The sequence below is a fragment of the Branchiostoma belcheri genome, unplaced genomic scaffold (genome assembly GCF_001625305.1).
Source record: "Branchiostoma belcheri isolate BF01 breed outbred unplaced genomic scaffold, Haploidv18h27 scaffold27, whole genome shotgun sequence".
NCBI lineage: Eukaryota > Metazoa > Chordata > Leptocardii > Amphioxiformes > Branchiostomatidae > Branchiostoma > Branchiostoma belcheri.
In genome coordinates, this window is record NW_017803876.1 from 907,566 (window position 1) to 921,216 (window position 13,651).

Sequence of the window (13,651 nt, forward strand, 5' to 3'; positions counted from 1 at the left end):
TCAACAGAGACATGTGGTAGAAACAAAAAATTCATTACCGAATCTCGTGCATACAGGGTGGTCTGTGGTAAGCCTGTCCGGATTTAACACGCAGTTTTTTACTCTCCACCTACATTATTTATACTATAGGAACAAAAGCAGCACCTGGCGGCTGTTCTCATCTCAGCGTAACATCATAACTTTCGACATGGTTCATGATGTTCAGTAATTCATGTACAGTGACAACAAAAAAACGTGTTTGACTTCATACCACACCATCCTCAACACCAGACATGGTGTAAAATGATTTTATAAAATAATTTGATAGATGGCAGCCATACTGTCAAAATTAGACAGTGGTATAGAAAAAGTCTTTATTTCCATACTGTTAATGTCCCACCCTGAAAGTACATTGTAGTGTTTCCAAGATTGACCGTACTTCTAGAACACCTCTACTTTGCACCTTGGCTCATAGAGCCCTCCAATTAAAATAAAAATGTATCTATATATTGCACCGAATCACCTGGGTATAAGGTAGAAAACTACATAATTTTACATACACGTTATTAAAAGCACATGTGTTAAGTACATTGATGGAACAAGTAGGTTTTGGTTTTGGTTCAATTGCTGGATGATGCTGTTGTGATTGCTGTTGTAGATTCCAAACTATTTCGAGGTTCTTGACTGGAAGACATTATTAAGAATTTCAGAACATCAGTTGCACATGTACACCACCTTCAGAGGCACAGTTTTGATGACATTTGAGCTTGTACCTTCCTTGAAATTGAGGTAGTTATTTAGTTAATTTCTGTTCATCTCCTTGAGATCAATCATTGTGATACTTGAGATCAATGAAATATTTCAGTTCAGTTGCAACTACTTTTTCTTGTTGTTACCACATGGAAGACAAGGAAATTCCCCTGAGGTTAGTCATGTAACATCACAACATGTAATACCAAATACACTAATTCAAGTCATGGAGTCATGACACAATTGGTATAGCTGAGCCATGAGTTTTAGAATAAATCTAAGTGGTCAATTTGAGCCATAATTCTATGTGAGGTCAAACATGCTTTCTTGTTTGAAGCCATTAGATCACGATTTTAATTAGATCTATTACTTTAAGGTACAATATCTACTCTAACCGTTATACAAAATGAAAATTTACCTGAAATTGTCAGGTATCATAGATAGATTGGTGAGGTTGATGGGTGGATTTATACCTGACAAGACATTAAAAATTAGCAGCAAAGGATCTTTCCACAATATTCTACTATCACCTACCCACCTCCCATGACTAAAACCTGTTGTAGTCAATTGTATTTTACCTCCCCATCTGTCAATTAAACTTTGCAGTTATATTTGCCTTCCCAGAAGGAAAACGTTTTGCTCTGGTTCTTCTTCTCCAAACAAATAAGGTCAATGACCTGGACCAGACATCTGTCACCAAGGTAACTGGTGCTGTAGCAGACACCCTTTGGTGTGGGATTACATCATGTAGCAAATTGGCAGGACAGAGTTGGACCTCTGTCACCATATACTAGTATATTTGAGTGTATTTGAGTAAGTATAATCAGAACAGTAGTTTGTTAGGCTGGGCCATTTGTTGGTTAACACTATACATTTGCTTTGCTTTGCATGTTACCTTTATAGAGCATGTTGGCAGAATGTACTACACCTGTGCGAAACCAGTAATGTATGTGCATAGCACTTTAGCAGAACATCTCATATAAGGTTATAGTCGCGCATATAAGGTTTAAACTCCGTCTGCAGTTTCCAAAAATGAAAATGAAAAATATTGTCTGCACCACGCAAAATTCTGGTGCAATGTTGACCAAAAATCCAATCAAAACCATGAAAAATGGGGGCTTCGCCCAGGTGCTGTACGTTCTACCGACATGCTCTTTCCTTGTTACTAGTATTATTGCATCAAAGCTCAAACTTGTTCTGGACCTCGTCTGCGATCATTTTGGCGATGGCTAGAGATGACGTGGCGGCAGGAGATGGGGCGTTCCTGACGTGTAACATCCGGCTGCCGAGCTCCCCAACTCCGCCGTCGAACACGAAGTCGTCCACCAGCTGCCCCTCCTCATCCAGCGCCTGGGCACGCACACCCGACGGGCCCCTGGGGAGGAAAGGTGGACAGGTAATGGTAGTGCCATAGCAATAGCTCAATAGGGTAGAGTGCTTGTTTTGTAACCGGGAGGTCGTGAGTTCAAACCTCGGCCCCTGATGAGGAGAAGAGGTGGCAACGGTTTCTGAAGACTTTTAGTGTGATTCACGCTTCCTCAAATTCTTTATTCACTACACCAAAAAAGCAAACCTTGCAACAGGGATGAGAATCCCTGAATTGGAAGAGTTTGTGTACACAAATTACAATAGACAAAACAGACAATATATACAATCCCTCATATACATTATAATACAGTATTTTGTACCAAGCAACTAACCTTAATACAAATTCCTGAATTCTAAGTGGTGCGGGTAAAATTTGTCTGGTGCAGGTCATTTTCAAAGTAGGCTGAAAAAAATTATTTCAAGCCCTGGGCATGTTCCAGCATACAAATATAACGTTACCGTGAGCTGTCATGAAAGGGTGAGACCGACTGACCTGGTGACATCCTGTACCCTGAGTTCAGGCACGTATCTCTGCAGCTGTTTAACCTGCGCCGCCATGTTGAAACCTCTCCACAGCTCCCCCACACCGAACTGCCAGTGTTTGTACACCAGTTTACGCAGACCCCTGGATAAAAACAACAACACAAATAACAGCAAACAGCAAGGATATAAAGTAGGGTGGATTCATTCCTCAAGCTACCAGACAATCAGTAAGACTGGAGTGTTCTGCTGAATAAAAGTTCTACAGGAACTATGCCGTTCCAGATGTCTTACTGAGGAACGACTGCTGACAGACATTGGTTAGCACTCTACTCTATACAGCAGACAGAAAGAATGATCTCCAAAATCTTCCATGACAGAAACATATGGTAATTTTCACCTGCAAAAGTCAGGGATACAAAATGTGTGGGGAAAAAAAATCATGGAAAAATTCTAGTCTAGTAATCATAAAACTAACTAGTAAGGCAAGTCATGCACTGCTAAAACATGTATCAGAAACCTTAGACATCTTCACATGACATACTTGAATGCTACAGCATCTAACGTGTCGGTCAGATCGAAATCCAGCATCCTGTAGCCCTCCCTCTTGAAGACTAACACGGCGTTCGGACCGAGCAGCACGCTGCCGTCCGTACGGGGGGTGAAGTGAACACCGAGCCAGGGGAACCGCGGGTTGGGCACCTGGAAAGGCAGCTCCGATACAGTTCCACATCCTTACACTCATAAACTACGGCCACCGTAACACTCTATCAGACCAGGCTGAGTTTGCTACTTGTTTCTTGGACTCTTAAGGTGAACAAAAACTTTTGTACATGAGCAATTGCCTTGATGTCTCGGCCAGTGAGTGGTAGGCAAAAAGCGGGTGAAATTTGTGTGATTTGCCTACCGATAATTTGCAAATACCTCCACGATGTAAACAAAAACAGTGATTGCTCGTGTGGTTATAGTATGTGAGGCTATGAAAGACTGTTATCATGGCTGTAGCTTCAGATTAACATCTTGTCTCTGAGTGCTGACCAGCATGCTCAAAAAGATAAACGTCCGAAAACGACAGATAGATCCAAGAAATGAGTAACCAATCTCAGTCCGGTCTACCAGAAAACGTATCATTGACACTCACTTGAAGCCCAGGGCATCTACAGTGTCTCTGAGGTTGAAATCCGTTAGTTTGTATCCCTCCCTCTTGAAGGCGAAGACGGCGTTAGGCCCGAGCCACATGCTGCCGTCCATCCTCGGGGTGAAGTGGACCCCCAGGAAGGGGAAGGCAGGGTTGGGAACCTTGTGTTGGGATTAGTGCAGTGATTGGTGATAATCAAATCAAACAAAAGAAAGAAAAGAATAACCTCCAAGCAGACATTTTGGTGGCTGTAAATACAGTATCAAATTGGTCAGACAGTATCTATTTACCAGGCAGTTACCATTTCATTGGGTGGTGAAATGGTAACTGCCTGACAAATGGATACAGCCTGGCCAATTGAAGCCACCAAAACATCTGCTTGGAGGTTAAGAAAAGAAGAGTTCAAACAGAAAGTAGAGAAAGTGTGTTTTGAGAAAGTTTGGAAAACACAGAGATTTAATCATGATTTCGGGATGATGATGTAAATCAATCAAAGTAAGCAATTAAAGAAATCAATTGAATCAATAAAAAATCAACTAAGAAAAGCAGGGAAGCATATGCTAACCTTAATCAAGACCAACAGGGAAACAAACTTAGTAGCTGTTGCCTAGTTGCAGGCACGCTCTCCTGCAGCACACTTACCGGGTAGATGTTCCCCTTGACCAGGTGGCACTTCTCCGGCTTCAGCAGCAGGTAGTCCCCGCGGAACCCCACAATCTTCGGCACGCTGCTGCATCCCGACTTCTCTGCCAGTCTGTCTGAGTACAGGCCCCCGCAGGCCAGCACGTACCTCGCACGCACTGTTTGCTGTGAGATGATCATGACATATTCATTTCAGAACATTCAGTAAAACATTATGTCGCCTCCATGTTGGGTTTTGCACAGGCGCAGTATGTTCTGCCAAAGTGCTTTCCTACAGGTCCATGCAGGTTAGAACGTACCTCACACGCACTGTTTGCTGAGGGATGATGACAATAACATATTTCATTTCACAGCAAAGAAATATCTTCGAAGTTCAGCTTTGTTGATCGTACATTGTTTTAAGCAGTTTAATGAGTAGATTTACTGCACATTACAGAAGTTGTACTACTGCTACATTCCAAGTGGTAATTACTGAACAATGAGTTTACAAACCTACTGATGCACGTTGCCACAAGAAAACCAAGACTTACATTGTTCTGCCCGACTATTGTCACAGGATACTTCAGACCTGTTTGGGAACATGACAGACAGAAAAGCATGTAATGTTTTAACACATTAAGTTGAAAATTGTTATCATTTTGTTCAGTATTACTTTTGAGGCTTTCCTGTAATCTATTACAACTTTAATAGTCTTCTCAATTCTGTGAATGACAAGTTTTCTCATATTGTTTATGTCCACCCACCTTCAGCACTGTTCCCTTGGCTCTCCTTGGTTGTTTTGAAATCCGTTACCTCAAACTGAGTGAAAACCTGCCCCCCGCTCTGCTGGAAGTTCCTGCCGTAGGACTTTGCGACCTCGCCCCAGTCCACTATCCCAGTGTTGGGAGAGTCCAGGGCTTTTACTCCCTTAAATATGGAGTCACAAAAAAACATAGGTTAGTTTCTTTGTGAGTTTATGCATGGCAAGCTAGGATAACATTCTTCAATGGGATACAACAACTGTTCATGAGATACTAATACAACTAGCCTGGTTGCCAGACTGTTTCTAGGGCCTACACAGCTCAGCTCCTTGGCTCCAACGCCAACATGATAGCCTGGGTTCCAGACTGTTTCCAGGGCCTACACAGGCTAGTTTCTCAGCTCCAGTTACAACATGTCCCCAAGGAGGTTATAACACAGCCCCCCTAGGCCTCAGTTAAACCCTTTCACGCTGGCTAACTCTGGGCCCAGTGTGCTATAGGTCTGACATCCAGGCAAGATACAACAGAAGTTCACCAGACATCATATTTGCTCTCAGACTGATGCTGCCACCTACGGGTTTATCTCCAAACCTTAAGAAAACATCAGTCTAATTGCCCCAACTTAATTTTTTAGCAACTTTTAATAGGTGTCAGAAAGTCACTGTTACATAATTGTTTTGTAAATCACCTTCAATCACAAATGTTCTTAGAATTTTTGATGTCGAATAAGCAAATTTCAACATTGTTCCGTAATCACAACTGTAATCATTTTATAGACTGATACCTCTGCAATAGCCTCACAATTCAGCCCTCCACGGCTGCCAGGAGGCATGTATATCTTTTGCTAAGAACTATTAAACCAGTCTACTACTACACATGTACTTGAACAACCCGAACCCACCCTGCAGTGTGGCTCCATCTCCCTGATCTCGTCGGCCCCGATGATACGGAGTCCCCTCACCCCGTTCTGCTGACCTCGCTCGTACAGCTTCTCCAGCCTGGGGACCTCCTCCTGCTCCACCGCTACTATCAGCTGCATGGGAGCGGAGGGAACTGGTGAGCTCTCTGGCAATGATAATAGATGTCAAGTCTTTGCTAATCATCATTTTTGTGTGAATTTGATAATGGGACACTGAGATCATTGTCTGAGCCACCGGTACAATTAGCTGGGAGATTAAGAAACTGGTGAGTTTATCAGAAGATTGGGTTTTTAGATCTGTTTTTAGATCTGAAGTCATTGTAGACAGTATTATTAGGTTCATAGATCATAAACTGCTGATGGTCCAGTCTACCATCATGGCTTCTATCTACATGTACATTCATTTTGTACTAGACTTGTTAGCAACACAGTCAACCTTTCCAGTCTTCTTGTATGGAATGTTGTTGTCATCGCAGTACTTGTAGGCAAGGTCCAGCCCCTCCACACAGAGCCGTGCCTTCAGGGAGCCTGGGGTGTAGTAGATGCCGCTGTGGATCACTCCACTGTTGTGTCCACTCTGGTGGGAGGCTGGGGATGGAGGGTTTAATGTGTGAAGGTCTTACACTTTGTCTCAATGTCTTGAAGCAGTATCCTTCCTATGGTCTTCACTTCATAATACATTTATTAATTCATAGTTTTCACTAATTTCGGATAAATACCTTTTTAACTAACTACACAACAGATTCTATTAGTTACTGAAGAGAAGTAGTAGCCTGGGTACCATCCTGGTTAGTCCCACAGTCACTAGCCTGGTTACCAAACTTATTATACATTGTAGCTCCTGAGCTCCTACAGCCGATATTTGCGGAGAGGCTGTAGGACTCGGGAGATATAATAGGTTTGGTAACCAGGCTACACAGTCACTACCATCACTACTTTTAACATCTGACAGTTTTTAAATATCTATTTGGTTGCTTGTCATGTCAACTGTGTTCTGTGTATTAGTAACAGTGTTTTGAAAATTCAGAAAAAGCAATGATGTCAATCCATTGTGTTCATAATTCAATTTGCCCCAACATCAACCAATAAATTTAACACACATTATGTAATGTGTGTTGATCATTGAATATATTCTTTCTGTCACTATTGCAATAATTACTATTGATGGCTGTACTACAGTAACACTCACCTAGCTCCTTCTCTTTCTCAAGGACTGCGAACTTAAGCTGAGGGTGTCTGAGGATGAGCTCCCGAGCGGCAGCCAAGCCGACGATCCCCCCTCCGACTATCACCACATCAAACTCTGTCTGTCCTGTGTTACTGCTCAAGGTTAGAAATTGTGTCAAATTAAGTGTTTGAAAATTATGCAAACGTCAACTCTTCTTACAGGCGATCTAAAGGAATTGGCCATGACACATAGCAGTTCGTTACATCGTTTTTATTTCTTTTAACCTCCTTGGTTAACAATAAAAATAGTATCACTATGTAACGTTATGTTAGGCCTGATAAAATTATTAGCAGGACTACCCCTTTACGTAGCCTTTGCGATTCGAATCAAGAGTCGCGCGCCACGGCTACCCTTTACGTAACCAAGAATTTCCAAGCCCTTGAAAGGAATTGAAGTGAACCAACCTGGTAGAAAACTGTCTCCTTCCTATGGTAGTTGTTTGTAACGTGGCACTGGCTGTGTGCGGCTTTAAAAACGTTGCATTTCTGACAAAATTACCGGCAAAAACCCGGAAGACAAATTTTCCGTGAGCCGCCATTGTGAAACTGTGTCAAAGGTCACGGCTTTACCGCAGAACCGCCCACCTGTTAGTGAAAAAGCGCCTCCTGGCGAACTCTAACGGCTATACCAATCTAGCTAATGTTATGATCACGTCACAACAAAAACATGAGGGTTCTGAGTGATTGGGGTATTTCCAGCCATCTTCTAACTTAGGCTCAAAATCCAGGGAGTACAAATCTGATTTTGAGCCTGAGGTAATCTCCAAGTGGATCCGTCGATGAAGGTTAGACATCCAGGTACAAGAAATGTGACTGGACCATCCCTGCACTCAAGACATTTTTCATCAACCATATGTTAATACGATACGCCAAAAAGCAGTTACTCAAGCAACTGGATATGATTTTGAAAACGTCAGACGTTTCAGCTAGTATCCACTAGCTTTCGTCAGTGACTGAGAGACCAGAGGTGAAAGCAGGTTTATAAGCACAACCTATTGATTGATATGCAAATAAAGTGAAGACAAGTAGATCATTCGGTGGCAAGTATTCATCGGCCAGAGTGCCCATTAGCCACCAAAGGGTGGCTAACTTTTACTGACATTAGCCACCAAAGGGTGGCTATTAAATGGATACTGTCTTGCCAATTTGATACTGTCTTTTGCGGCCACCGAAACGTCTGCTTGGAGATTACAACTTAGTTACTGTGTTCAAATATAACAAGGTGTAAGTTATCGAAAGTGATATTTCACAGCACTTTGTTTCGGCTATTCAATTTCAACTGAAAACAACTTATTTATTGTGTCAGAAGACATAATTTTTGCAAACTAGTAATAATGAGCCCAGGGTTTTTAAGTTTCAAGTTTATTTATTTATCCAGAGTATATCTCAGATCTACGGATCTGTTCGAAAACATTTAGAACAGCATGGCATCATTCTGCAAGTTCACAGCAAAATGTTGAACTAATTTCCGCATTTTCCATGCAGATACGACAATCAAGTGCCTCAAATAAGAAAAAGAAACAAGTCAAAATGCTTTCCATAACAAAGAGGAATAATGCCTAGAATGTTTCTGAATTCGAACACTACGTAAGTTCACGACTTTTATTGACATCGATAAAACGATATTTTGAATCCAAATTTGTACCTTAAACATTACGGAATACTATTTTTTTTAGTTTTGAATCTTTCCAATATACCTAATGTTGACATTTTCTTCTGCTAGTTTTCTTCTTCCTTTGTCTAGTCTGAAAAACACAAAGCAAGCAAAATATGATAAATGGTGGCGGTAATGCAATGCTCCACAGTGTAAACCTATACATGTATTCAATGGACACAAAGGCAAGTTGTGAAACTAAAAAATGAAGAAAAAAAGAAAAAAAAAAAGAAACAATGACACAAGAAAGATGGGATGTAACGCTAACCTCGATCAAACCCAGACTCTTCCCACTCCTCCTCTGTAACGTCACGGACGAGAATGTCTTCCTCTTGGACATCGTCCTCTTTTGGGTCGTCCTCCTCTGAGCCAACGCCAACGTCCTCCTCTTCCTGTAGTGTGAGGTCCACTACGGCCGGGGTATCCTCGGATGAGGCGTCGGTGCTGGTAGTGCGACCTGCGTCAATACATGGACAGGTCCCAGTTTTCGCGTGCTGAGCTTAATAGCTGAGGAGGCAAGAAGAGAAATATAGACAGAGAGAGAGAGACAGAGATAAGAGAAGAAAGACAGTGTAAACCATTGCTATATAAACTGAAGGCTGCTAGAATGAATGTCCACACTCTACCACCGCTTGGGCAAGAGACTGATCCAGGGCCACGTGGGGACCGACCAGTGAAATGTTTCTCTAACGACCAACAATGGGAAACATGAGAATGTTGACAGTACAGACGGAAGGACAAAAGGGAGAGAAATGTTGAACAAGCTCACACACGGCATGCACATATGTACAGGAGGAGTAATTTCCAAGCAGATGCTACGGTGTCAAGGCTGTAACCTACTAATGTAAGATTTACTTGCAGATTATGGAAGGACAAGAAAGAAGACAGAAAAGAAAACTTACAATTGCTGACCAGTCCATCACGTTGGTCTTCGTCTGTGGTGAGATCGATCAATGGTGGTGAGTCGGTCCGAGGGTTCGCGTGGTGTCCTGCGGTCGCACACAAGTACAAGAACACGTTACATCAGTCAGTCATCGTTGGCATCGGTGATGTTATTATAGCACTTCGGCCGGACTACTTACAACTTGGGGAAGTATCGGTTCATCTAAAGCTACAATCACACAAGAACAGAAATGTTTCACGTGCGGACTCTAAAAAGAGGGCAAAAGAAGCTAAGAGATGAGGGACACTTTCTCCGACTCACAAATACCTTGGATTATTGAAATACATGTAGATTCTAAACGACATGTAAAGCGAAAGCGTACCTGGGTTTGCAGGCTTCGTCTTGTTTACATCAGAAGTGACCTGTACCTCACCGTTGTTGACGAAAACTTTAATTCTAATTTCGACGACAGGATCTGAAGATAGAAAAAAACAACAGTAGTTATATTACGTTATGATGGGGCACGTGTAGATAACATTTTCACGGCCACATTCATTGTCAGGTTTACGACAGCGAACTGAGGGCATGCTCGGGACATGTCTTGGCATCGCAATGGTAAAATAGTCAATTTTAAACTTACCGCTTTGTCCGATGGAGTTATTGCTCATGTTGACGTTTACAGACTGAATACCTTCGACTGAATGTATGAGCAGAGCATTGACGTGCAAGATTGGGAACAAGCAATTATATTCAATTGGTGACACCAGTTGGTGTTGGTGACACAGGTGACACCAGTTGGTGTTGGTGACTTATGGTTCCCGTGGTGACATATGAGTTCCCGTGGTGACTTATGGTTCCCGTGGTGACATATGAGTTCCCGTGGTGACATATGAGTGTCACCAACTGGTGTCACCAATTGAATATAATTTGTACATTTTCATTACGCACCAACGCCCCAACAACACATGGAGTGGCATGTACCATTTATACCACCGCGACGAAATGGCAGTACAAGTATTGTGGCCCTCACTACTACATAAAATTTGATCAAATCAGCTTTAAACAAGTTGAAGACTAATACTTTGCTGTTGGGAAGTTGGGACACATAGCTATGGACTTTCTCCTGCGTGAAAATTTACGTTATTACTTGGTTAGTCTAATTATTTTTAAATGATCATTCCTCCTGTTCCCTGGAAATGGGTGTCACGTGATGGCATGGACTCATCCAATCAGGTTGCGAGGGCTTTAGAAATAGCGTATTAATTTTGCTACTCAAGTTCGTGTTTTATTTTCTGAAAGAAAGAAATTTCTGAAGAAATGGTCTTGTGCTTAAGCCATGTTCGTGAGACTAAACATGGTAACGTTACCCTTGCCCACCAGCGTGGAGCTGTGTCAAAGGTATTACGTCATAACCTTGTGGCATGCTTGTGGTGTCAAGCCAAATACATGATCCTGCCAAATACATGACTCCAACACTTCTTGGTGTTAGTTTGTCATGATGTGGGAGACTAAACGTAGTCTAACCTAACTCCAATCGTAAGTCTAACCCTAGCCCTGAACGATGATCCCAATCCTAACCCTGACATCCCCTAACCCTAATACCAACGCTAACCCTAAACTGCCGACCACTCACGTATGTGGCAGCCCAAGGATTTGGCAGAACCGCCCACCTGTGAAAAGCGCCCCCCGGCGAAATATCGCGGCAGCTCAATTTAGGTACATGTAGACTACATTTATTTGTAAGTTCACTAATAGTTAACTCTTGTCACAATACGTGCCAAAGTACAGCAGTTATTGTGTTCCTAGCCTCCTAGAAATTGTTCTAATCTTACGTTTTTAGTGATATTCTGCATTTTAACATTTCAATCTCTCCATCATGTTGAGTAACTTACATGTAACTGTTACATGGTCTTAATACCGTCTTATCAGTCCAATGATCACACTCGGAAACCAACAAGTTAACCAACATGCCAGTACAGCTTCTTTATTGATTGCAGTAATATTATTGGCACCTAACAAGGTGTAAGTTAACATCGAGGGAGAGACATTACGTATCCACGTGTTAGTAATGTCCCAAAATTTTCTTTTACAGTCAAGCTGCAGCGTAAAATGCTCTACTGTCCGATGTGAGAAGTTGTTGACAGTCCTGCTGTATATAAAGTGTCCACCGAGTGTTGCCTTCTTGTAGATTGGTTACCTTTACAATGTGTAAATTTCCACTAACTGTAGCGGTAACACCTAATCTGCATGTACATGTCATGTTACAGTTGGTGAGTAACATTTTCGATTTTACCAGTACAGTAGGTGAGAATACTCCATGAACATTCTTGTTCGTTGGTATCTACTACATTATGTGACTTAATAGTCTCCACCCCTGGTTGTTGGGTGGTAACTGATGCATCTCAAAGTGAGGATAGTACATATAACCTTTTTATTATTAACAAAATTCTCTATGGGATCTACATTTGTACTGAAAACAATACAGAAGGCTACTTTTTAAAAAATCTATTTCTAATGTTTCTGACATTTTCATTGTCGCTACTTCCTTCAGCTACTTTTCTTCTTCCTTTGTCTAGTCTGAAAAACACAAAGCGCGCGAAATGTAGTGAATGGTGGCGTTGGTAAAATGCTCCACGGTTTAAACCAATACATGTATTCAATGGACACAAAGGCAACTTGTGAAACTAAAACTAAAATAAAACAAGGAAAATCGTAGATTTCAAACCTCCGGGTTTTTTTGTATTCTATTGGTTAAGGTTATTTGTTTGTGTGTAGTATGAAAGTTATGTGCGTAATATGTTTGTATGTGTTTGATGGCTACTGACGGTTGGTTTGGTATGGACTGTTGATTAACTTGTCTGACAGCCTGCACCGTCACCCGCGCCATTACCCCCGCCGTCATTGCTGCGCCGTCACCCAAATTTTTAATCGGAACCAGACACCCCTCTGTTTGACCCCTTTTAAATGCTAAGACCCAAAACTGCAACCTCCCCATTCCTTAACAACATGGTAAATTTCATTTTCAGCATGGCGGGGGTGTCCGGAGCACTTAAAAACATTTTATTTCGACGCCCATAAACACATATGCAATTAAACAAAAACGTTCTGCATCATCTGCAGCCCAATAGCAATACGTATACCGAACAACAGACCAATCCGTCCAGCCGATCGCGAGAAACAGCTGCTGACAGAAATGTTTCGAACCATAGCAAAACCTCCTCGCGGAAGGATATCTCCTTCCCCGGAGGTAATAATAAAAAACAATGACATAAGAAAGATGGGATGTAACGCTAACCTCGATCAAACCCAGACTCTTCCCACTCCTCCTCTGTAACGTCACGGACGAGAATGTCCTCCTCTGGGACAATGTCTTCCTCTTGAACATCGTCCTCCTTTGGGTCGTCCTCCTCTGAGCCAACGCCAACGTCCTCCTCTTCCCGTAGTGTGAGGTCCACTACGGCCGGGGTCTCCTCGGATGAGGCGTCCGTGCTGGTATTGGGACCTGCGTCGATACATGGACAGGTCCCAGTTTTCGCGTGCTGAGCTTAATAGCTGAGGAGGGAAGAAGAGAAATATAGACAGAAAGAGATAGAGGTAAGCGGAGACAGACTGTTGAATAAATAGCTACAGGTTGGCGGAAAGACTTGAAAGCGAACGAAGAAAAGAGACAGAATTGTGAAGCAAACTCGCGCCATGTACAGGACTATGATGACATGAGACGACCGTCCACCATTAAAACTTCCGGACACCTCTCCATTGCTACTGTCGGGCTTCCTATTACTATGTTGATTCACTTTGTATCAAGGAAAAGAAAGAAAAGAGAACTTACCATTGCTGACTAGTCCAGGTCGTTCCTTGCTTTCTTCGTCTG

The 13,651-nt window shown here is 42.3% G+C and overlaps 1 protein-coding gene across 3 annotated transcripts; it reads right to left on the reverse strand.

Moving 5' to 3' along the window:
• Positions 1 to 1,773: 1,773 nt before the first annotated feature.
• On the reverse strand, positions 1,774 to 7,806 carry LOC109472341 (L-2-hydroxyglutarate dehydrogenase, mitochondrial-like). Of its 3 annotated transcripts, none has more exons than XM_019772054.1 (10): positions 7,649 to 7,806; positions 7,206 to 7,336; positions 6,453 to 6,604; positions 5,999 to 6,130; positions 5,101 to 5,263; positions 4,888 to 4,925; positions 4,358 to 4,522; positions 3,122 to 3,279; positions 2,591 to 2,722; positions 1,774 to 2,104 (listed from the first exon to the last, which is right to left on the reverse strand). In XM_019772054.1, exons 1-10 carry the CDS (start codon positions 7,780 to 7,782, stop codon positions 1,909 to 1,911), a joined length of 1,401 nt encoding a protein of 466 aa, XP_019627613.1. In that variant the 5' UTR covers positions 7,783 to 7,806; the 3' UTR covers positions 1,774 to 1,908. The 3 variants fall into 3 exon arrangements, with proteins under 3 accessions (XP_019627613.1, XP_019627614.1, XP_019627612.1); XM_019772055.1 differs by lacking the exon at positions 3,122 to 3,279 and adding an exon at positions 3,719 to 3,876 and having other exon boundaries at positions 1,781 to 2,104; positions 4,358 to 4,519; positions 7,649 to 7,803; XM_019772053.1 differs by lacking the exon at positions 3,122 to 3,279 and adding an exon at positions 3,719 to 3,876 and having other exon boundaries at positions 1,783 to 2,104; positions 7,649 to 7,803.
• Positions 7,807 to 13,651: the final 5,845 nt, after the last annotated feature.